Source organism: Opisthocomus hoazin, chromosome 13 (genome assembly GCF_030867145.1).
Source record: "Opisthocomus hoazin isolate bOpiHoa1 chromosome 13, bOpiHoa1.hap1, whole genome shotgun sequence".
Classification (NCBI taxonomy): domain Eukaryota; kingdom Metazoa; phylum Chordata; class Aves; order Opisthocomiformes; family Opisthocomidae; genus Opisthocomus; species Opisthocomus hoazin.
The window spans coordinates 19,637,526-19,661,894 of record NC_134426.1 but is presented as its reverse complement, the minus strand read 5'-3'; the positions used below and the strand labels follow the sequence as shown (position 1 = coordinate 19,661,894).

At 41.1% G+C, this 24,369-nt stretch overlaps 1 protein-coding gene and 1 long non-coding RNA gene across 8 annotated transcripts; one reads left to right on the top strand and one right to left on the bottom strand.

Moving 5' to 3' along the window:
- Positions 1-345: 345 nt before the first annotated feature.
- Positions 346-22,901, bottom strand: YPEL1 (yippee like 1). 7 transcript variants are annotated; one of them, XM_075434981.1, is made up of 5 exons: positions 22,489-22,901; positions 18,510-18,792; positions 7,319-7,362; positions 5,721-5,829; positions 346-4,792 (listed from the first exon to the last, which is right to left on the bottom strand). In XM_075434981.1, exons 2-5 carry the CDS (start codon positions 18,624-18,626, stop codon positions 4,703-4,705), a joined length of 360 nt encoding a protein of 119 aa, XP_075291096.1. In that variant the 5' UTR covers positions 18,627-18,792; positions 22,489-22,901; the 3' UTR covers positions 346-4,702. The 7 variants fall into 7 exon arrangements, with proteins under 7 accessions (XP_075291096.1, XP_075291101.1, XP_075291097.1 ...); XM_075434986.1 differs by lacking the exon at positions 22,489-22,901 and adding an exon at positions 22,093-22,154; XM_075434982.1 differs by lacking the exon at positions 22,489-22,901 and adding an exon at positions 21,895-22,076.
- A 121-nt stretch (positions 22,902-23,022) lies between these two features.
- On the top strand, positions 23,023-23,857 carry LOC142363048 (uncharacterized). Its single transcript, XR_012765451.1, has 2 exons — positions 23,023-23,175; positions 23,352-23,857. It is a non-coding gene; the product is annotated as an uncharacterized LOC142363048 (long non-coding RNA).
- Positions 23,858-24,369: the final 512 nt, after the last annotated feature.

The window sequence follows — 24,369 nt, the reverse complement described above, 5'->3', positions numbered from 1 at the left end:
AAGCTAACCAAACAGAAAGCACAGCCACACTTCCTACAATTTCTCTGAAAGCTAGTTTCGGGGTGTGCACAGACCGACTCTCTTTTTTGAAAGCACTTTGCAGAGGCTCCATGACCGGCTCAAAATGGGCAAAAGCTCTGAAAGTAGCAGCACAACTTTCTGTAAAGAGTAGTGAAAGCAAAAAAACAAATGTTTAGTGGCAGTCTTAAAACCACGTTAAAATAACATTCAACCCACATTTAGAAGCTTTTAAGAGCAACTAAGAGCACTGGCTTTACTCTCTGGCCTTCTCAGAGGATAAAGCATGAGAATTTAATTAGCAAGAAAAAGCACAAAACCAACAAGTAACTCAACAAAACAATTGAAAGCTTTTATTGTGATACCTCAAGTAGATACAATATAGTGAAACAACAAATGATGTACAGTATTGCTAGGACAAAACAGCAACACAGCCATGTCACCTGTAAAAGAAAGCATTGTAAAGAGTTTAAGAAACAATGAGGCACAACTCAACTGCCATTTACGACTCATGCTGTAGGCCTTAAACCATTTGTAACAGTCCTTTTAAAAGAAACCTCTGAAGGGTCTGTTCCTTTTGCAGTGTTTATACTGCTGGTTGGCTTAACACGAGTCTCAATGAAGTACAATAAAGTGTCCAAAAAAGTTCAGCAATAATTTGACAGCTTCTTCCACTCATCGCCATTATCAAAGAATGGAGATGTTTGAAATTTGGTCTGTGAGACTGCAGGTCACTACTGTTGCAATCTGACTGCTGAGACGAGCGTGCAGAAAAAGCTCCACAAGCACTACTCAGAGGGAAGCGTAAGTCCACCAGAAGTGGTACACAGCATTGAGGCACTCCTGCGCTAACATGATACACCAGCAAGAAATATGACGACCGCTTGGTTATGGGCGCGGCGATGACTATTTGTCAGAACCTCTGAGGCCAGAGTCTAAATCAAAGAAATGTCATAAACTGTATTCCCCCTCCTCTCCCACGGATTGCCAAGACTACAAGCATGCAAGGCACACCACTTAGACTGGCCATTATACTAGGCCTTGCTAGTGGGAAATTAAGATGGAATAATTATAACAAACCTCATTAATACAGTTTGTCATTGTACAGCTTACAACGAATGAGGGAAATTCACTTTCTGGCCCTTTTTACTGGCAGATAAAACTGAGATTACTAGACTGCTAAAAGCATAGCAAGAGTGGTTAGGTTGATGTGTCAGCAATCCCTCACCAAATTCTGCAGCTTATTTCACAGCAAGTTTGCAACTTAACAGAATTTTTATAGATGGCAGCAGGGCCTTTTAGTAATCAAAAAGGTACTTGGAGTGACCAGCCAAGGAATAACTCCAGTGTCTGGAGGCAGACTCAGTCCTGGAACACCACTGTTACAGCCATTATTTTGGACTTAGACGGAGAATGTGTGGTCAGATTACTGAAGTCACATCAAATGATGATTAATTACTTTAGGACAGCTGTGGCTTTAGAGGTTCAGAGAAAAATACTTTCAATACATGTACATTTTTGCTAGCAAATTCCTATGCATCCCAACGAACATTTCTTCTAAGCCAGCTCATAGTCAGTTCATTTGGTCCAAGAAAGAGCCAGCAAGAAACAAAGGTTCACAAAAGCTTTTTGTTACAGTTTATAAAAAACAAAATACAAAATAAATGTTAAGACCAACAATAAAAATAACCAGTAGAAGTAACAAAAGTGCTCAAGTTGGAGGGGAAGTAAACTTACCCAGAGCAAACACATACAAACTTTAAATATAATCTTTAATATATTACAAAAATTGGTTAGAGGGAAAATGCTTTAGTAAAATTTTTTTTTCAAGTAAGTTTATTTTTCTTTCAAATGACTGCTGGAGGGTTCAGTGACCAGACTGACCTCTTCACATCAGCCAGCAGCCATTGCTATCTGGATTCTACTTTCACCAAAACCAATAACAAGAACTCTCTACATCTTTACAAGGGGAGAAAATAATCATGGATGCTGCCAAGCAACACAGGAAGAAAATTCACATATTTCCCCAACAGATTGAGCCTCAAGAATTGTTACATGGCAGCATGAAACAGCAATTCTGTATCAGTTCTACTCTTCACTCCTTCTAAGTGTCCACTCTTAAAAGATCAAAAAGAATATTGCTTTGTTTGGTTCTCCTAAAAGCCATAAACATCACATTTAGATCATTAACTCTTTATGCCAGTAGTCTGAAGCTCTACGTGCTAAGCACTTGATGAAGTCCCAACCTTTGGCATCAAAGTTAATTAAGGTTTTGGTGAAAATGTCCAGTTTGAAATATACATAATGCACTGCAGAAAGAGGTTGAATTTCTAAGAATCAGACTGTGTAACAGACATCATTAACTTACTAACAAGAGATAGCCAAACCCCCAATTTTAGAGTGAAAAATCTTTAATACTTTGTTTTCTTTAATTTCAACTCTCTACTGAAAAGCAGCTGTTACTTTTGTCTTCAGTCCAGTGCCCTGCTTCAACAAGTCTGTAGCCAGGAAACAGGAAAAGCCCAAAGCACAAACTCCACATCAGCGCGTTCACAAGTATCAACACAGAAACTGGACTTTGAAGCCAACACAAACTTTTTGCTTATAGAAGTTCTAGTGCCTTCTCTGTTGGTAACATATGGTACAATGCAGGAAAATAAAATCCCAAGAATTCCACGTCAAAAATATCAAGAGACAGGCAACACCAAAGCCCATCTTGCATCAATGACATAGTTAAAAAGGAGACTCTGAAGCCTGCTGATGTGAACATGAACTGGTAACGTGTAAGCCACAAAATCCAGATTGAACACGACTGTACCACCTCCGGTCTCTGGACTGAAACCCAATAGCTTCAACTGCTTCTCTAATTCTTACATTTTTAATTCATAGGTATAGTTCACTACAACATCCTGAATGCAGATTAGCCAGCCTGCATCATAGAGAATGCGTACGCATGGGTGAACTCTCTTCTCTCTCTCCACAAAGACACCAGAAAGCTGGTTTTAAAGATTTGTATTGCCCCTACCCATTGGCATAATTTTTCATGTATGACAAAATTTCTAAAGTGCAGCAGAGTTCAGAAAGCCTATCAGAGATTCCCAAAAACATAACAGCAGCAACAGCACCTATGACTAAATTTGCAGGTGCCATATTAGAATTGTTATTGAGATAACACCATTTTTGTATTGCAAGGCTTCCATATTGTTCAGTTATAGTACTTATGTAGTGTTAAAGGTTTTTTCCAAACATTTTGTCCTCAAGCATTAAAAGGATTAAAATACAAAAGGTCTTCAGAGACTGCTTAATTTGAAAATAAAGTTAGCAAATTCTTTCGTAGTTGCTCAGAATTTCCACACACTGATACCAACAGCTAATATTGTGCATGCATTTTCCAAAGTTTCTCTCATTAACTCATTCCATTTAAGAAACAGTGTAAGAACAAAAGAGAAGGTGAGTTTCATACAAATTTTTATTATAAAAAGGTACTTGGGGATGATTTAGCCAGCAAACCAAGAAACCCTTTCCCCACCCCCAAATTTTAAAAACTATCTTGTTATTTTATTTTATGAAAAACTGAGTCAAACTTCCCTTCCCTCTTATTACTCCTCTTTTTTCTACAGGTACTATATTAATTTTCATGTCATAGGCTCTGGCCATTCCTCACAAAAATAAATATTTTTGTTCAAATGCAGCAGAAGCAGAACACTTCAACAAGTTTCCTTGACATCAACCTCTTTGTCCAGTGCATTAGGACTATACAGTTACATGGAACCAGCCATAAAACTTCACTGATGCACAAGTCCCTGTTACTGGCAAAGGTACAGTACCAAAACTTTTTTCTTTTAATACACCGATTAATTTTTTTTTTTTTCCAAAGTAGAAGATGCATATATTTTTCTGTCTTTTTAATCTCACAAGCTATGGTTTTATAAATTTCTTATCCAGCAAACTCCTTAGGGAATATGTTGGTCTTCAATGAACATATTCTATAGCATTATTGATTTAAAATCCTTCTAAGGTATTTCGCTAAGATACCAAACCTCTAGCATAACCTTTCCTAACAACTTGAGATCTGCTAACTTCAGTCAGTGCAACTGAAATATTTTGTAAGGTGAGCACTGTACCTTTAACCAATTCACCTACAAGATGTACACAGGTTGTGGTACACTCAAATTTAAAAAAGAAATTAATAACTACAATACTGCATCCTCTTCACTGCCAAACACATCAGAAATTGCTACATATAAAAAAGCACCCCATCCCATACATTCTTTCAGACTGCTCAGATATAGAACTTCTACAGGACTGGAGTGTAGGTGTTTAGGCAAGAAGCATGCACAGCAGAAGGTAGCATTAAAGGCATAGGTCAGAGATAGACGCTAACCAGTAAAATCCGTTTTCTATTAGTGTACTAGTTTCAGAGAGTTTAGAAAAAGGTCATCCAAAATGTTCCAAAACAACTGTTCACACAATAATACACGTACAAAAAGAGGGAACTTACACAAGGAGAAAAGGCAAACATGGCCTGAAATAGCCACTTACACTACACTACTCATTTGTGAGGTTTCAGAGTTCAGTGATACTCTCAGGGCCACTCTAGCCAAGCTCTTCCTTTATTTTGCATTAGTCTTTGTAAAGCATGTTCCACAGAATATTGTCCAAACAGAAGGAAAAAAGTTATGATTCACTCCCAGCCATTGTCTTTAATCATGTGGGCAAGTTCAATGATAAATTTTCCTTCTTTGTATTTCTGACTGCTCTCAAAAGCATGTTCCTGGAAAGAAGAAAAATTAAGACATTGAATTAAGCTGGGGAAATTAAGTATTTTAAACATCAAACTTGCATTAAAAATACAAACCAGGAGACGTTCCACTTAACATCCCATATCGGTTACACCGACTCAAGGGCAGGAGGGAGGAAAGAGAAGATGAAGAGGGCTGAGAAGGAAATAAAAGTAAACTTCTCATAAGCAAAATTGGCAGATCCACTGCACAACAGATCTTGATTTAGAAGCTTCCATGTTCTTTCACTGCTTAGGGAATGTTAACTTTTTTTTAAGTGAAGGTTAGAAAATAGCAGGTTATGTGTGTTCAGCTTCCTTATTTCCAGAAGCAATGAAAAGGAACGGGAACCTCTGCAAAAGTTCTCCTCTGTATTCATCATCAGAGGGAATTCATTAGGACAACTTCTTTCTGTAAGGTCTGAAGCTATACCGCATCAATGAAAATCCTACATGCAACACCCAGAATCTAACACTTTCAAACGCAGTTGATAAGTGTTACAGGTAACTGCGCAAGTACGCAGGTAACCTTTCAAACAACAGAATCAAGTTCATAATAGCTGTAAGCAGTGTAAACATGCTCAGTACCACTTATCACAATTCGTATTTTTGCTATATGAACCAACTTTTGCAACCCAAGAAATTAAAGACGCACTTTGATAACTTCTTCCACCTGGTTACAGAAACATTGGATAGCTGTAACAGCATGTAACATGCTTGTTTTGTGGTCCAGAATAAAGTTATTATCTACTACAATATTCCAGCAGATATAAGGAAGCAAAACTACATTACAGTCTGATATAGACAAAAGCATTAGAGCTAACCCACCTAAACTATCAGTATAGGTGCTACTCAATGGCCTATTCAAGTATCTGTGCTCCAACATATGAACATTTATCAAAGACTTAAGTATATTGCTTACGTATTTCCATCCAAGAGTGGTTTTACAGTTTTCACAATAGATATCTGCTACAGCATGTAAACCTGTCAGAAGAACTCGCTCTTCTGCTGGACCACAGCCCACGTTTACCCTAAAAAAAAAAAAAAAAAAAGAGAAATTACTCTACATTAGCTGAAGGTGAGTGGTTTTTCACTTACCTTTTACCCTCCTTTTCTCCAGAGGATGAAAAAATAGTTTAAAAAAACCCAAAGTGCCTAACTTGTTCAACGCTGTAAAAGTAACTTCCTCTGTTACACTGAGCAGAAGGACAGGAAGACAAAACAGGTTTGTTTTTTGTTTTTCAAGTGGCTAGTCTAAACAGCAAACAGTTGGTGATGCCCACTTACTCCCATCAACAAAGACAGGCTAAATAGTTAAAACTTTCAGAGAACAGAACAATAAGCAGTAACTGGACACTTCTACAGTTTCAGGCTTTTCTTCAAAAACAATTTGAGACCTGTATAATGGAAGTCTGTACCCGTAAATCAGTACCAACAGCTGAATTTAGAACCAACTCCAAAATAGCAGCAAGGAAAAAGCCTCATAAATATTTCTTTGCTACAGATCAGCAGACTAAGCCATGACAAGAGAAGATGAAGAGGGCTGAGAAGGAAATAAAAGTAAACAAACAGCAATATAAAACCATAACATCCCATGAAGTACTGCATCAAGCTAGCTTCTTCCTGAGTAAGGGTTTATGCAGAAAACAGGCAAGACTAAGTGAAGGTTTTTGACAGTTATACAAGAGCAAAATTTTACAATTTTTGCTGTTGTATTACCAGATTCTTACCACAATTATACTACAAGTCCCAAGTCACCACTGAACAACTACATATAAAAATGAATTTCAAGAATCATCTATAATCAAATCCTTTGCAGTTATAGTTCCATTATTCTGGTCTAAAATAGACTAAGACACTTAACTGCATTTCTTTTTTCCAAAATGCTGCAGCACAATAAACTGCTGAAGAATAAAGACAAAAATGCAATCCTGCATATCAGAAACTTAAAATACATCCATTAGCAAATTCAAAGAGTCTCATATCATGGGTAGGACATGCCTAAAATTGTAACTTTTAGGCTTGGAAAGATCATAAAGACCTTTCGCCTCTAGCACATTTGCAATATTCAAGGTCATTTAAGATGTACCGAGTTTACTGGAACGTTAACCTGTAAATGTATCTAACACACTACAAAATTCTTCTTTAGACTACAGCAGAGCTGTCTAAAGCAAATTTAGTCACGCAATGTATTTTCATTTCTGGAATATCTCAGAATGGCAACTCTTACTCAAGACAGTTACCATTACATACACAAAAGGAATTTCACACTAACACCCTCCCCTAAACTTTCACCAATTAGCAGAATTACTTAAATTTTAAGACAAACTAGTATGTGCATAGGGATACTTGCGAATCAGCTCAGTAGCTCTGTAATAACGACTGCTGGTGAGTAAAGCCAACGTTAAAAAGAACAGGGCGAAGTGCTGCTACACTAATTCCTACTGTTTTCCACTTATGAAGCACGCAAAAAAAATTACACTCTGCAGGTAGTGTGCATAACCATAATAACATACTTACACAGAATTAAAGAGGTAGGCTCGTCCCTGGCTTCCCTGGAAGGACTGCATTAAAAAAAAAAAATTGCACTTGTTAAACCCACAAAAAGCCCCACCAAACAAAAAAAAACAGTCCCAGAAGGGTCTATTAGTAAGCATATAAACATAATACAAACTATTTCAAACTAATTATTCCAAGTTAAAAGTTCGTACCAATTCTTCGCAGGAAAGCCTGGTCAGCAAAGTTTTCACCCACATTGTATTTTTAGCACTGGTTGTTAAATATTATTGTTCAAAATAAGATGTCTGCAATGCAAACAAAACATACTTTTTTCCTACCCCCTGTAAGGTAACAATTCTCATTTTCCTAGATATCCTTCATGCTAATTAAAATCTGTTTTTAACTCAAAGACAATTACTTCCATCTCCTCTGTCCTCTCCCCAAAAGATGATTTATTTCAATTTCATTGCATCATTTGATGTAAGACCAGCAAAATTCTGGACAAGTGATAAAACCAACATACTGTCTTCAGGAAATGCATCTGATCAGTTTATAAGCTCAGCTTTATTTCAACAAAACAACTGTTACCATCAAACGCCTAAGCACAGCCATATGCTTTCAAATGTCTCACATTTCTGATAGACTATGGCAAAAGTAGACTTTCTTGGCTGGATCCAAATTAACGTTTTAGTTCAGAGCAGTAGCAGAGGTTCGAAGTAAAACCCCTAATCAACCACACTTACGGGGGTTGGTTTGGCTTGCAGAGCAGTTTCAGTGCCTGTGAACAACATCTTTGTTCCTCTCTTCTACTGTGCACTCTACAAACGTCAATGAAGATATAAAGGCCTGACCAGACAGCCTTACAAACATCCTGGAAAAACTTGTGAGCAGACTAGATCCAGCAGTAGGTAAAAACATTCAAAATGTATATAAGATACATCACTGCTTTCATCTGTTGATTTGTTCCTTCTGTGTTGAATTACTTGATAATTTAGACATAGCCATTATTTCCCATTCAAACAGTGAAATGGAGGGTGGTTTTCTTTTTTTCACTCTTCCATACTGAATGCCATTTAAAAAACCCCACCCAACTGTCTTAATTTCTTTTTTCCAGAATTTCCCTTGCCTAACCTACTTGCAAAGAAAATTAACAATTTTAGCCATGCTGAAGAGAAATACAATTGTTTTTAAGAATCCTCGCAGTTTAGTACTGAAGATGAGAGACCAAATTTTCTGAAACCTACATTAGATCAACGTGGAAGGTTTTTGGAAGGAAAACCTCACCCTGAATATTTTTGAATGGTTTTAGTAGCACTAGGCATGAACCCATAAGCAATGGAATCTTGTTCTGAGCTGTATTTAGTTATATAATTAGAAGTCACTTGACACCAAAAGAGATATTTTGCCAGCCTAATGATCAGCAACACAACACCAATAACTGCTGTATCTTAACTACTTACTCAGAACAGTTTGCAAGAAAAAAGATGTAAAAGGGAAATGTATATAAATAAACACTTTTTGATCAACATTAACCAAATTATATACTGCAACAAAGAATGCTGAAAGTAATCCATGACTCCAGACTACTGTAAGTAGCAATGGTGGCAGTGTAGTTACAAACAGCCCTTAGCTACTCATAAAATCTCACCTTAAGATGAGAAGTTCTACTTAACAGTTTACAGCATTAGTATTTTAGTATTATTTTAGCAACCACTTAAAAGAATTATTAAATGGAGATTTTGGGGCACAGAACATATTTCTTCACCTATAGCAAAGACAAGAGAAAAAGTACCCTCTCCATTATCCAGAACTTCCAGTATTATTTTTCACAAGGCAAAGAAAAACAAAGATAGGCTATGCAGTACAGTGAAAGCTAAAACTTCAGGTGAGACCGACCCTGAAAGGAGAGACTCGGTTGAGTACAGTCAGAACAGCTCTGCCAGAAAGTAATCCCTACACCTACCGTTAAAACAAACAAAAAACCCATCACTAGTTCAGTTTTCCTGAGACACTTAAAAATGCATCAAAAAACTGGCAGAATGGTACAAAACCTATTGTCGGTAGTTTCTATAGAATAAGCAGTGCTCTCTAACTTAGAGCCAGTGTCTCACAACCAGTAACAAAGCAGAGAATGCTTACTGCAGTGAAGACAAAAACTACTGATGTATACACTCCCCAAAACTGCCCATTAACAAATGACTAACTAGCCTGAGTCAACTACACATGAATTTAGACAGCTACAGTTGTGCAACCCCAAAATTTAAGAAAAAGCACAGGAAACACTTTAAAGGTCCTCTTATTCATTAAGAAGTAAACTTGAACTAGAACATCCTTGTTCCATGTTCCATTATGAAAAAGAACTTTCAAAGCCATGATGACCATTATTTTTTGTTAAGCTACTATAAAATTCTTAAATTTTTAAAAAAAGTTGCAGGCATTTCTCCTTGCTTTAAAAACTCTATGATTGAACTAGAATTCACAAATCTTGTTTCAAACTGCGCCAAGAAATACTCTCTCCTATTAAATTAATCATGTGCTAGTTTCTCTATTTACATGTAGTTACACGTGCCAATCACATACAAATTAATGTGTTTTTTTTCTGTCTAGTCCTACACAATCACTTTTTAAACTACTTATACGCCACACTTGAAGTTCCCCAGCTAGCTGGGAAGAAAAAAAGACTCCAGAACAAATCAACAGCCAGGAGACCTTCCGAACTACTTTACACAATTATTTCTGCCCAGTTTATGTTTAGTCTTGACTTAACGTCACCTAATAAAAGCTCTCCTTTGGCCCTGCATTTCTCAAAATTAAGCAGAGGGCAGTAGCAGGATGCCAGGAATAGCAGAAAAAGCAGCCTTTCCCCTCTATTGTTTCGTAAACTGCAAAAAATTCTAGCCAAATGACATACAAACTGCAGGTTGGAAAGTACTACTTTAGTTGTTCTTTTTTCCTGATATATTTTAAAAGATGACTTTTCTTGCACCCTTTGCTTTGTTGTCCTAACTATGCTGTAATCACACAGGTTTTTCTTCCCCTCAGAAATGGCATCTCTATTACCTTCTAATTTTTGGGATTATCAGATCAGGGTGAGTGGATGGAGAAGCAACACAAAACAGACCCTTTGCTGGGACAGTGGTTTTATAAAGAAAACCTGTTCCCAAACATCCCACTATGAAAAGCTCCTCTGCTCCCACTTTCTCTAGCTTCCTGTTAGCAGTTTGGCTCATTCATTTGATACCATCTTTCTTACCTACGTACATGTTTGGAGGCCAAATATTACATTTACATGCCATAGAACAACTGTTTCTTTGCCCAGCTGGGAAGAGGAAGTTCCTTCACGTTTACATTGCTCACGGGTAACTTGACAGCAACCTGTGGCAACTTGGCTTACCATGTTCTGGAACACAGAATTCGGGTCTAGGCAACTCAGACTTGCCTTTAAAATCAGTGTCCAACCCCAACTTCAATGTGTCACTGAGCATTTAACGGTCTGCAATCCATCCACGCGGAACTCTTATACACTGACTAAAGTAAAAGCACTGTAAAGATATAATTTTTTAAATTCCTGTGCACCTTTTAATTTTTCTGATTAATTTCTTAACTTGTCAGTGCTTGGCATTCATAGTTTCTTCTTCACACGAATAGCTGAGATTTTTTTTTCCAAAAAACTCTATTCAAACAACATAAAAAGGTATACATCTGTCACGTATGCATTCTCTTGACCACAGAATACTGATTAGGTATAAGAAAGATTTATCAGAGCTATACTTCCTGATGTATCCTACTACTAGAAATGAAAAGAGGACAACTCATTTTGTCACTTGAACTGCTTGCTAAGCAGTAACTTGGCTACAGAGTATTTTGCATAACCAGAAAAAAATTAATACTGAACAAACATTTGTTTTTACCAACACTAACTTTCTCACACTCGGTACTGCATGATTCAGTTACACTGATATGAATTTTAAGAGACTGACAGGTTAAATGCCTTCTGTGTCAGCTTCTCAAAGGAAATGAAAGAGAAGGGAATATTTTAAATGGCAGTGTCAAGGACTAACAGGCATAACTGTTCAAACCAGTCTCCAGACAAACTGCTCTTCTGAAGAACAAACATCATCTATGCAAAGGCAGACTTTTACTTTGCAAGATGTGTTCAGCACTTCCAAGATTGCTAGCACTATACATAAATTATAACTGAAACAGAACATTCTATTAAAACCAAGTCTTAAATATGCGTCCTACCTAGTAGAGAGGAATTAAAAGATAGTGGCAAGTGTGACCAACTGCCATCAATAATGACGCATATCAACCAGGATTTTTACTTAGAAGCTGGGCAATTTATCAGTTCAACTAACATTCACAGTTAAAACAAACTTGCCTTAAGTCTGCTTTTTCACAGTTCTCAATTAATAATATTGCATTGATTTGTGAGTTAACTTTTTCCCTAGAAAACCCACATCTTTGACTAGCCATCCATTCCTATAGGAAGATCTGCAAGATCCATAAGTTCTGGTTTCAGCACAGCTGAAAATACCTAGAATATGTGATAGTGTAAGCAAAATTGTTTAACTGTGCACTATACTAAGGTCGACTGCAACAGCAGTTTGGTATGATGATCTTTTCAAGTCCTCTGACAGACCTCTGTCATCAACACATTTTTTAGTAAATAAACTTTATAAATGTTTCACTTCTACCCTAGTACTACCTGCAGAATTAGATATTATCTATGTTTCTGAGTTAACCAGTCACTACTTCTAAGGCCAGGACTAGTTGTTTTACCAGGCAGAAAAGGAAGTATCAGTTAAGCAGAACATGTATTCACTGCCATAAGGCATACCTACGGGCACGGCTGGGGGAAGGGAAGCTACTAAAATGCTTCGGTAATTAATTATTCCCCACAGATGGGATTAGACTGTGTGGCTAGAGATCACGCTCCACAGAAAACATCCAGAGAAACTGCCATCTTAGCTTGTATTAAGGTTATGGCAGGCATTACTATAAGCAAGTCAGAAAGGCATTAACAGTATCTTCCTCAAGTACAGCTCACAAGCTACTTGTAATACAGAAAAATAAAGAATGGAAATGAAAGAAGTCCATAGGGGTTTTTTATTTCATTTTCTTGAGTTTCCTTTCATTTGCTACAGGTTCACTTTATAAGCTAAGATAGATCAATCTCAATTAGTATTCTGAACAAATACGCAATTCAAATAAATATTACTGATTAATTCAGAAGACGGTATTCTTAGGGTAAACCAGAAACGCATACAAGTGCTATGATGTCTGAAATTCTCTTCTCAGTAAGATGCATCAGAGACTGTAAGCATATCCTGTTGCTTGAAGATTTGCAAAATAAATTCAGAAAATTGAATTCAACATAAGCTACAAACAAAAAAAGCATATCAGGGAAAAAAGCATTTGTTCCATTTGATATTTCTCTCAGATCCAACTCTTCGATACTGCAGACAACTAGAGATAATGCTGCTCAGCTGCTTACTAACCAAGTTCTAGATGATTCCATGGTAAGTATAATTAAAAAGTTTGGAAGTACATTTTCATTCAATTATTTCCTGATTTAAACAAAGCAAGTTATAAAGTTCAGTATGTAGAGAATACCCTTAAAAAATTCCACCACAAAACCTGCATGCCTGCAGATTTGGCAAATGATATTTCCGAAGTGACTTTGTCAGGCAGGACAAGTTAACTTGAGTTATACAGCATCTTGAATGTATTTCAGAAATAATTATGTCAAAACACCCTCAGAGTAGAACACTACCCTTGCACGCTTTCCAGCTCCTTCAAGGCTTCAGATCTATTCTTGGATGTTTTCCAAAAACTGCTTCTCTTCCAAAAACTAGATTCTTTCCCCAAGAGGAAAAAAACAGAACCCAAAAAACTATAAGTCTCTTACAAGAAAAAAATTATCACTGAAGTACTTATGAAATTAGGCCCATTTTTAACTTTTTCAGCAGGGAACAAATATGGCCTCCAAGAATACCACTATCTTTTTAAGTACTCCTTACATCATAAGCAAATGTGGATTACCAAACTGAATCAAGCTAAGAACAGCACATTCACTTGAAGACAATAAATCCCTAAAAAATTTCCTCTTGAACTCATCAGTTAAACAGAGGAGGACAAAAACACAGCTAAAGCAAGGCTAAAAATGTTTTGCCATCTATTTAAGTTGAAGACTTTTCCTTAATAGCAGACATACTGAATGCCTTGGAGAACTAAACTGAACCACCAAGACTGTTCTTTCACCCATAAGGTGCAAGGATTTCCCAGTGAAGTCAACGACAGTTACATATATATATACCTTTATGCAGAATTTGTTCTTGAAAATACTGACACATCTAGTCTTGTCTGTGACTTCGCATGTCTTTTTCCCCCTCTGGTCAGATATGCTTTGCAATGAATGAGACAGACGAAAGCAGCAGTATTTATACAGCCATCTATACAAAGCAACCCAGACTTTCTTCCATCCCCAGCATTGACGCATGTTGTAAGACAATTCAACAGTCCTTCAAGCAGGTCAACCTCGAGTAACAAAGCATCATCCTTTGCAATATACCCACTAGGTTCCAAGATTTCTATTAGGTATTTGTATTTCTTTGTAATTTGTTGGACCTTGACTGAATTTCTGAACAATTACTGGAACTTAGTGGGTACAAGCCATTCTCAAGTGCTTTGGAACTTACACTTTTCAAGCAACATTTGCCTCCTACAAAATCAACTACTGCTAGTAATCACTGCACATTCTCTACTAATCATAAACAAACCAGAAGCAAGCTCTTTCAGTTAAGCCTGTCACAAAATTACTTTAGAATCTCTTTAAGAGCTGCACACATACAACATTTTGTACGTGCCACACAAGTGGCAACCTCCCCTGGACTTCAAAGAGTCTTGTAGAAGTTTTCCCTCAAAACTTAATTATGTCAATTTTTTTAAATTGTTGGGATTTTAAGAATTACTAACATACACTGTTTGGTCGCTTTTTATGTGCTATTTGAACATTTTAAATCAAATAAGCACCTCCTATGGCATCAATTTTTCACCTTGCTCCTTATGGAGGCCTGTGGTTGCTTGCTGATAGAGGTAGAGCCTGTAGCCATAGTAGGATATGATTCTAAAAACACTCATATGCTTCTTTAAAGAAATTAAAAAGCTGCGGGTTCTTCCCATCCTCTGAATGCCCCCCAATGCAGTGAAGAGTGTTATACTCCTTCCAACAGTATTCTTTTTATAACATTTAATGTTCACTTTGAAGTCTTTGCCAAAGAAACAGAAAATCCAGCACTTGTGGACTTGTTAACAACAAAAATCAGTAGTGTCTAAGAGGTAACTAACACCACTTCGAAATGACACACATGTCAATTACAAGTCATCTACAGTTTGCTAGTTCTTTTATTAGGTATCCTTCAAAGTAGTGTTTTCCCCAATATGACTGGGGTTGTAAATTATGGCAACTGAATACATGTGTACATGTGTTCAGCTGTAGACTAATGTTTGTCAGCACCTCGACTGCTGATCTCCTAGTTTGAGATTCCTGTTCTCTACCAGCCTTCTCATTCCTCCCCTTTCCCTAGATCCTCCCTGGGCCCAGAAAACAGAGTGAAAATAGCTAGAAATGTATGTTCTAATCACTAACATCTGAGTGGATTTCAGCACGAGGGAACATGTTGAGTCCTTGCATAGGTCCAGAGGAAACCAAGACTACAGGTAACAATGAATTCACTTGTGCAGGTAGCACATTTTTATGATGTCTTATTAGTCTGCATTATTTCTACACCATTGCCAAGACTCTTGGTTGCCATTTTATCACCAGCAAGGGCACAAGAAAAAAAGGGCCTGATGATTAATTCTAAGGAAAGGAAGAGATCCTACTACTGAAAGAGAACAGAAGTGAAATGGAAAAGTGATTTGTGTACGCTGCCATCCTTGTCGGACAACTGGCATCAACAGTTCTCAAAGTCAGAACAACTGCAAATCTGTACTGAAGTCTGCTATTCCGAGGACCAGAATCAAAGGGATGACTGACAAATACGCAGCGCTCTTTGCTTTTCCATGACAGACCAACATTTAAAAGAAACACCACTCATTTCATAGCATAGCTTATCTTTTCATCTTGAAGTTAGAAACATTGGTGTCAGGTATAATCAATGCTCATACCTCAAAGCTCATTAGAAAGCTAGTTGTAGCTGCTTTAAACTAAGAGCGCACCACGTATTTTGGCTCTTTTCCCCTGACCACACAGAAGGAGAAAGCAACAATCACCATGCACCCAGAAAATGTGGAGTGGGGGGAACACCCAAAAGAAGCAGTTGCAGCTAGGTATCAAATACTCTTTGCCTTTATCTGATGAGGAGTATTTGGGGCACTAGGGTTCTGGAGTGAGACTCTATAGTAAGCATTTGGAAAAAGTGAGACAATCCGTAACCAAAGTTTGTATTTAGTTCAGTGTTAAAGAGAGCTTTAGCTTTTAACTAGTAGGCCTCAAAGTAAGGTGGGGGCAGGGGGAAGAAAAAAAAAAAATCAGAGCAATCCAATTCTCTGCTCCATCAACAAATCCGTAACAGCACAGGAACTGCACTGTTCTTAGTTAACTTTAGATTGTGCAGAATCAACTTGCTACACTTCAGGCTATTTTAAGTGTTTTTACTGCAGCTGGGTAGTTAATGGTAACTAGGATTCTAGATATTGTTACTATAAATAAAAAACCTCAGATTAACCCAAGCTCATTGCACATAATGTGCATCAATGAACACACTTTAAGAGCACTTCAGAAAAAAGATTCATATAAACTGTTCTGAGGTACACTTATCTGTTAGCCCTAAGTTATATCTACACATGTGGTCTAGAATATTTCTTCAGTTTTTATTTTCCAAGTTAACTTGTGTTTTCATTTAAACAAAATAAAGTCTTCTTCCCTCCCACCCACTCCAGGACAGCACTACTTATTTTTAATGGTCCAAATGTACCTAACTATTGCTTTGCAGTTGTTGCCATCAAAAGAACTTCTCCAGTGTTGGCATATATACAAGTTAAGCTTAAAGGAGGGGGGCTTTTTTAAAGCTATGTTCCAATACAAGTACAATAGATGAGAAATGTTCTTTATTTTACAAACATACAAGAAGATACACCTCACATTTAAATGTATTTCACATTATCATACAGATTTAGACAATAAAATATGGTCAATAAATCTTAAGTTGACAGAATATTGATCACCTGTCAAATAAGCACATGGTCAACCTGTAAGTGCAGAAACTTTTGTAGGATGTTTTCACTGAAAATTATGGAAGCCAGAAATCAAGCAGAAATGATATCCACCACCCTTCCCAACACCATTAGAAACAACTTAGAAGTATTTGTATATACTAGATATTTTAAAGAGTTCTGCATGTTCTTTGAATTGAAAAAATGATTTTTTTTAATGTTTGAAATTATTTATGCAGCTGAAATACAAACATGGGATTTGCTTAAGGATATGTTTTGCTGACCAAAACTCCCAAGATCCTGGAGAACAACACGCTCATGTGTTAACTGTGGCCGTTTAGCTGACATACAAAAAGTCCAAGTCCACCAAATGAAGAGCTTCCTATTAAGTATGTGTGCTTGGATTGTGCTTTCCTCAATGAACTTATACATCTCAAGAGACATAGCTAGCAAAGTTTCATTCTTCCTGTAGGCATCTACCTGAAGTTCAGGAAAGATTGACCCTTCCCATTAGTTTTTGGCCCAGAACATGCAGTGAATGATGAAGCTATTATTGCTTGTAATTTAGAATCCAGTGTTGCCAAAAAGACCCCTTATACTCAAATTCTGAAATCAAAACGGAAACAAATGAAATTCAAATGCATTCACATTACTATCTGAGTATCTCTCAGTTTTGCTGACTTCAAACAAAACAAGATCAATGACTAAAGAAAGTGAGGAATTTTTTTCAGGTTAATACACTTACAAGTCCACCCTCTTAATTTCTTCACATAATTTTATACATGTAGTTAGCTCACTGTTTCATATTTGATGTGTCACGTTTGCAGTTCCATGCCTCAATACATGTACTAGGTTTAGGGAAATAACTGTTTAGGGCAAGAGACTAAAGGCAGAGCAGAAGCAAGCAAGCAATAAACAACACTACCAAGAACTGTCACCAATTTTACTATTTGAAGCAGAAAGTTGCCTTGAGATCTAAACAAAGATCAAAAAGATTAGTAACACATGAAAAACTGCATGGGGAAAACCATTATTTCCTAATAACCCTCTGAGGGATAAAAGCAAGCAGGTATACTTCCTCCTCACCCAAAGAAAACATCAATTCAGAAGCAGCAGCACTCTCACCCCTCCCCCCATCTCTTCAGCACTCAAGAGCAGCATCACCTTAGTGCTGCTGAACACAAACAGGCAGGAGCAGCAGGGAAAATTATAAAGGGCTTGCCACTAAGTTTTATTTGACAGAATAGTTATATAAAGCAATTTGTATTAAGAAGTCTGAAAAGCAACTGAAGTATTTTCTCCAGGACACCATTAAGAGCAAATCCATCAGGAGTTTAATGGAAGCAAAGAATGAACCAGTCTGTCAAGTATTTATCCCAAACTTGAAGTTTTCCTATGTATTTCATACATCACAAATCTTGGTTTCTTCCAGCAACAGGTAAGAAGGACAGGCTTAGCCTGTTTCAAGGATCCACACATCCTCTAAGCTTAACTTCAGACAGTCCAATTATTTTCAACATCTCTGGCCAATACATTCTTTAGGAACCAGTATACAGCAGAAGTAAATGTGTTTACATAATCTATAATAGCATTGCAACATTCTGGAAACAGCCAGTTTTGTGACCTTCAGTCAAATAAAGTCAAAGTAACTTTTATCTGGAATAACCATATCCAGAATTATTTCCCTACCCAGAGATCCATGCTTTCTTCTGACAGTTTTCTATAGCAGACTCCTCAGATGTGACAGCTCAAAAATAGCACCCACCTGACAGCAGACAAAGGTTGTTAATATGGGGGATATATTAGATTAGACTTCACATTCAAAAGTTTCCAGAATATACCCAGGCCTCAGTACACACCATGTATAACCCAAGAGTGAACCCAGGGAAGATACTCTGACATATGCATCAATTTGCATCCCTTATCTACTGGGAGCAGTGACAACCATTTTGGTTAAGAAATAATTCATGAGGTCTCTAAACAAACCACTTGCCTTGGAGATCAATTCATCGTGATTGGCTAGATGGGCTCTGCAGTGGATACAGCTGTACGTTCGATGACAGTTTGGCAGGTAAGCCTGGAACGTTTTTGACTTTGTCATTTTTACCATCTCTGCTGGTGGCTCCTCACTCAGCTCAGGGCTGGCACTTGAAGAATTACAACTTTGCTGAACTCGCTGACAAAAGAAACACTGGAATATGCAAGCAAAAGCCGTTGTTGTTCTGGAGTGTGTGTGGCACTTTCCACACAAATGACAGAAGAGAAACAGTCACAACCTGTAGGTGAAAAGAGCAGAACAATTAGCAGCTTACAACAAGGCCAGAATAAACTTGTTATTCAATGATCCTAGAGACCAGGCGAAATGTTATTTAGAGCAAATGCCTGGCTACACTACAGGTCCCTTTTTTTCTGTTAAACTGCTCGATTCAAGTTCCATTCAACACAGCAACAAACAGTTCTGTTCCACTAGTGGCATGTACTCCATCACATTTCTAATGAAGGAGGAGATTCAAGCAGTTCTCCATGAAACACAAGCACTTTCTGCAATATACCAGGCATAATCTTCAAGACAATCACGCACAAAATTACAGCAAAAAGGCAGGGGATTAGAGAAAGTTAATTGTCTTTGAAGTTCCAGTAGCCAGTTCCAATGCAGCAAGTGAGAAGGTATCTTGGAAAATACTTGCCATGTCCAACAATAAACACACAGTAGATACCTGCACTTCAGCTTTCAGTAAAAATCTCGCTGTATTGCACCTGGCTTTAAGCCAAATACCAAGTAAGATTGCTGCCACCCTATTCCAGGATTATTCTCCTCCTCCAAGATCAGCAGAATTATGCCTTTAGGCAAAGACCTTTTTGACTAGTGTCCTGATCAAAGCTAATGAGATAGCTTCTTCACTACAAGAATAGTCTTAATGGATGCTACCAAAATCGCCATCAGATAATAAAAGTTAAATTCTACACAGAGAATACCCAATTGCATTCTTAATCCTCGAAGTGCCTTTAGAGACATTATATGCATAAAGAGAGAAGGCCAGACCTTCCTGCTATGCTGGAAAGCAAGCCTTTTTTAGAGCTTGCCTGAAAATTGCAGATTCTAAATATTCAAAACATGTACTGACCTGTCAAAGGCCATCAGATACCACACCACATGCGTCAAGCTAATAAGCAACCCGAATGTGAACACTGCACAGTCACTTATGTCATCAGCTACCAGGTGACTGACAGAGTAGGTCAATAGCACAAACAGAAACAAGAGCCAATATAAAGAATTTACAGTATCTTGATCCAGCTATTAAAACAAGCATACAAAAAACTTATCACAGTTGTAAACTGCGTGCAGGGCAGCAGTTAACCACTCTTCTAGCAGTAGGATACTAGTAATACAAATAGAGGAGACAGTGAATGCCACATAAATTAAAGACTGTTTATAAGCAGCAGTCACTGTGCTTCAAAAGAATTCTTGAGAAAGTAATCCGTACAGAAAGCCTAGCACAAGAGACAACCACAGCAAGATTTAAAGGGTTTTGGGGTTTTTGTTTTTCTTTTAAATCTTAAGCTTGTGATAGCAGCAGGAGAAAAGACTCAAGAACCACTGAAGGACTTGCTACAAGAAAGTGTACTACACAAAGAATTGCAAAGGCAGAGATAAGCCACAAACAAGACATGCAGCGGAACATATGCAATCCAAAAAATAAAGCAATAGTGGGAACAAGTTGCCTTCCAAAGCACATATCTACACACCAGAATGACTGGACTTTTGTTAGTCACTGAAAACAGATTTGATAAGGGATACATTAACATGTTTGAAATATTAACCCAGTTAGCATCAAGAGCAGAACTTAATTATGAATACAGTCATTTAAACAAATATCATATATCTATTGTCCCAAGATAATTATAACTCAAAGGGAAGAATGATTCCAGTGTTTGGAGAAAGCAGCTTGCTTTTGTAGAACAGCTAGCTATTAAGCCACATTTATTAGAGGTAACAGATCACAGGAGAAAACAGACACAAGAAACGCAATCTTAGAAGTTAAACATGAGGTTCCTTTAAATTCCCTGCTTGAACTCTTAGATGTTAGAAAGCTATAGATCCTGTTTAGGTACACAGAAATGGGAAAAAACATCCAAGGTTTCAGAATGAAAGACACCACAGGCAAAGATGTTTTGACTTTGGATTAGACCCTTTAGATCAGTAATTGGAACATGAGTCGAACGCTCACAGAAGTTCAGCAAGTTGAACATAAGAGGAAATCTTTTTCTTCAAGGCATTCCTAGAAGCTCTTTAAATTCACATTTCTAAAGGCAATCTGGATTCTTTCAGACTCAATATACAGAGTCCTTTGACTACAGGAATTAAAGCATTCCAAAGCTCTTTGACAAGCTGTGTTTGATACTGCTTCCTTCAAAAAGGCGGCAGTTCCAAGTGTTTGATACACACCGTGTACGCACCACAGGATTTGTTGCTGTGTGATGTTAAAGATTCAAAACATGAATCATTTCTTAGTTTGCTCTAGCAACAAAGCAATAATAAACCCAGTCTCACTGCACCGACAGTCACAGGCAGGATCGGTGGCCGCTGCTCACTGCTCCGTGGAGCACAGAGTGAAAACCTGAGGCAACTATTTCTTTCTCCGCCAACAGCAGCGTGCTCCGGTCAGGCACACGGCACCCCGGTCTCCTGACGACCGACTCAATTCCACGGAAACTGCAAAGCGAACTGCCAAAGCGAGCGGACAGGCTGCCAGCCGCTCCCGCTCCGGCCAGCTGTCTGCGCGCCCCCGGCCCGGAGCCGGCAGGGACCTCCGCAGCGCTGACCGCCCCCCAGCACGAACCCGGGCAAACGGGCCGCCTCGGGGGCCGCCCCGCAGGCCCAAGGCCGAGCTGAGGGCGCCGAGCACCGCCCAGCCCGGACGTTACCAGGGAGGGGCGCCGGGCGGCCAATGGCTCGGGGGGCGGCCCCGCCCCGCGCGGCTCCCGGATGTGTAAACAAACACCCCGAGAAGCGTGGCGGGGGGGCGGGGGGCCCGCGCCCCGCCGCGCCCGCTGGCGCCGGCCCGGCCGGCAGGCAGCCACCGGCGGCCGCGGGGGAACGGACGGTCACGGCCCGCGGCTGGGGAGAAACCGGCCCCTCCGTCACCGCCCCGGGGCTCAGAAACCGAGGAGCGCCCCGAGACCAGCCGAGGAGCGCCGGGCTCGCTGCCCGCCGCCGGACAAAGGCTGTGCACGCCGCGGCGCGAGTACAGCCGTGGGGAAACCTCGCAGAGCCGGAGACCGAGGCAGAGGAGCTCCCCCTTCGCTTCAGACACCGGGAAATAACAGCGGGGGAAAAAGAAAAAAAAAAAAAAAAAAAGATGCGAGGAGAAAGCTACCGGCAGAGCGCGAGCCCGGTTTCCCTGCCGGGGGGAGCCGCTGCTCCGCGCCCGTTTACGCCGTTCCCATCCTGACGCCGAACACAACGCGGGTGACGCTGCTGCCTCTCCCCTCCCGCTCGCAGCGATCGCCGCGGGACAAGGGCTCGCTCCCCCGCCACGGGCGGCACAGCCGTACGCAGCCACCCAGCCGCGGACCTGCTCCGTCCCCGGCGGACCCCGGGCAGAGACCCGCCGCGCCGCTCCCGGGGCCCTCGCAGGGCGGGAACGCACCGGCCCCGAGCTCAGCCTCGCCCCCCCCCCCCCCCCCCCCCCAATTATGTAAACCGTCATCGCCGCCCTGTAACGAGCGAGCTGCAGGCAGGCAGCGCTGCCGTCATTTCCAGGCGCTATAAATAGCGCCCGAGCCCTCCTCCCGCCAGCAAAGTTGCCTCGGCGGCCCCCCCGCGCCGCGCACACAGGAACCCGCGGCCCCCCCGGCTGGCGGGGCCACACGGAGCTCCCTTCGCAGCCACCTCCCCGTTCCCCCGCCCCGCCAAGAAACCCCGCAACAAGAGGGAGAGGGGCCGGCTGCCCGCACGCTCCGGTACTCACCGCCGCGCCGTGCCGGCTCCGCTCCCCAGCCCGGATCCCGAGCAGCAGCGCGCCCCGGGGCCCCTTTCCCTCAGGGGACAAGGGCAGGAGGGGAGGCGGGAACCCGGTCCGCACGCGGCGAGGGCTCAGCGCCGGGCCCTCACCGACAACAAAGGCGGAGGGGGGGTGCATGCGGCGGGGAGCGGCTTCCCTCGCCTCGGAGGTGCCTTCTCGGCGGCGGCCAGGGGTCATAGGCGGGGGCGGAGGGCGCGTCTCCCGCCCCGAGGGCCGAGGGGCGGCCGAGGCATCCTGCCGCCCGCCGAGCTCCGCTCCCGCCCGCCGCTGCCTTTGTTTTGTTTTCCCCCGGCCCGGGGGCGCTGCGGCCGTTAAACCCGCTCCCACCGCCGCCGGCAGCCAATCACCGCGCGCGCGCGCGCGCCCTCGCGCCCGCCCCGCCCCTGGGGGCGGGAGAAGGAGCGGCGGCGACCGCTGCGGGGGGCGCGCGCGAGCTGGGGGCGCGCGGCGCTCCGCCCCCCCCACGCCCCCGGCTTTGTGGAGGAGGGGCGGCTCGGGGGCGGGGCCAGCGCTCTGTCCTGGCTCCACCCCCTTTCGCTCCGCGAAGGGGGGGGCGGGCGCGCGCCGGTGCGAGGCGGGAAGCGGCGGCGGGGGCGGGCGCTGAGGACTGCCGCCCGGCGGGCGACCGCTGAGGTACGGAGGGGCTCGGCCCTGCGGCGGGCAGAGGCGGGCCGGGGCCGGGGGGCGCGGCGTGGGTGCGCAGCCGGAGCCGCCGGGCCGGTTGTGGTTTCCTCCCGGGGGATTTCGGGGGGATTGTCGCGCGAAGGCGCAGTGTGGGGTGGCTCAGACTTTTGTTTCTCCCTCGCCAGAGCGCGTTGGTCTGCCACGTTCCTGCTGAAGGCGGGTGAGACCCTCGAAGATGGCACGGGTCTGCTGAGAGTTCCGTGCTGCAGAAAACCCAGTAAGCAAAAAAGCCGCGCTGGAGACTGGAAGATAAGTACGAAGGGTCAGAGCGCTTGGTTCCGGAAAGGGAGTTTTGCAAGAGCTCGTTGCTTGTAAAGAAAAAAATGCACAGGTTTTAAGGTATAAAAGAACAATTTTGAAGATTAAGGAAACCAAAATACAACTCGCCCACAAGTAGTTTCCGAAGCATCTGAGGTCTGTCGGCAGTGATGTCGTTTTCCTTTACAGAGTAAATAAAAGCCAGCCCCTGGTTTATTTTGGCTGTACTCTTCTCTTTCCGTGGGCAGGGTATAGAGACACAAGCTGGTGAAGCCTGTGACGAAGCTGTCGTTTATATCTTGTCCCCCGAGGCATGGCTCTTTCGTCATGCTACATAAATGCAGCATCAATAAAATTTTCTTCGCCTCCTTTTCTGCTTGTCAGTACTGACATCTTTTTTTCTCAGATCTTTATCAAGTGGCTTTTTTACCCAAGGGGCCTTAGTATTTTGCAGAATATTAAAGAAACAGAATCCATAACAACTCAGTTAGTGGCTATAATCAATAAACCATGTGCTAGTTGATTTTATTCTACCTATCAATTTTTTTAATATAATTCACATGTTTATACATTTTTTGTCATATGCTTCTTCCTTCTTAATGGCAAATTAATGGCCATTCTTGAAGAATAGTACAAAAAAAGAATAGTACAAAAAAGTCAGGCTTGCACAATTAAGAAGAAATACTTTTTGGCAAAACAGCAGGAAACAAACATCTGTGAGAGTATTGCCAGTAGGGCTTTTATTGCGATTTTCCCATCATCTCTTTAGCTCCAGTGCTGGTAGCTGTAGTCTTGTAAAAAGGAGAAATGTGGTAATCCTTGTGACTGATTTAGCCACACCTCAGAGTGCAGCAAATTGAGCATGCTACGCCAGTTCCCACAGAT

What these genes read in the sequence shown, in the direction of transcription:
- YPEL1 (XM_075434981.1), bottom strand. Translation starts at nt 18,626, where the DNA reads ATGGTAAAAATGACAAAGTCAAAAACGTTCCAGGCTTACCTGCCAAAC. An exon ending in ACGATGAATTGATCTCCAAG is followed by an intron (nt 7,363 to 18,509) that starts GCAAGTGGTTTG and finishes TTTTTAATGCAG; the next exon opens with TCCTTCCAGGGAAGCCAGGG. An exon ending in GCCTACCTCTTTAATTCTGT is followed by an intron (nt 5,830 to 7,318) that starts GTAAGTATGTTA and finishes TTTTTTTTTTAG; the next exon opens with GGTAAACGTGGGCTGTGGTC.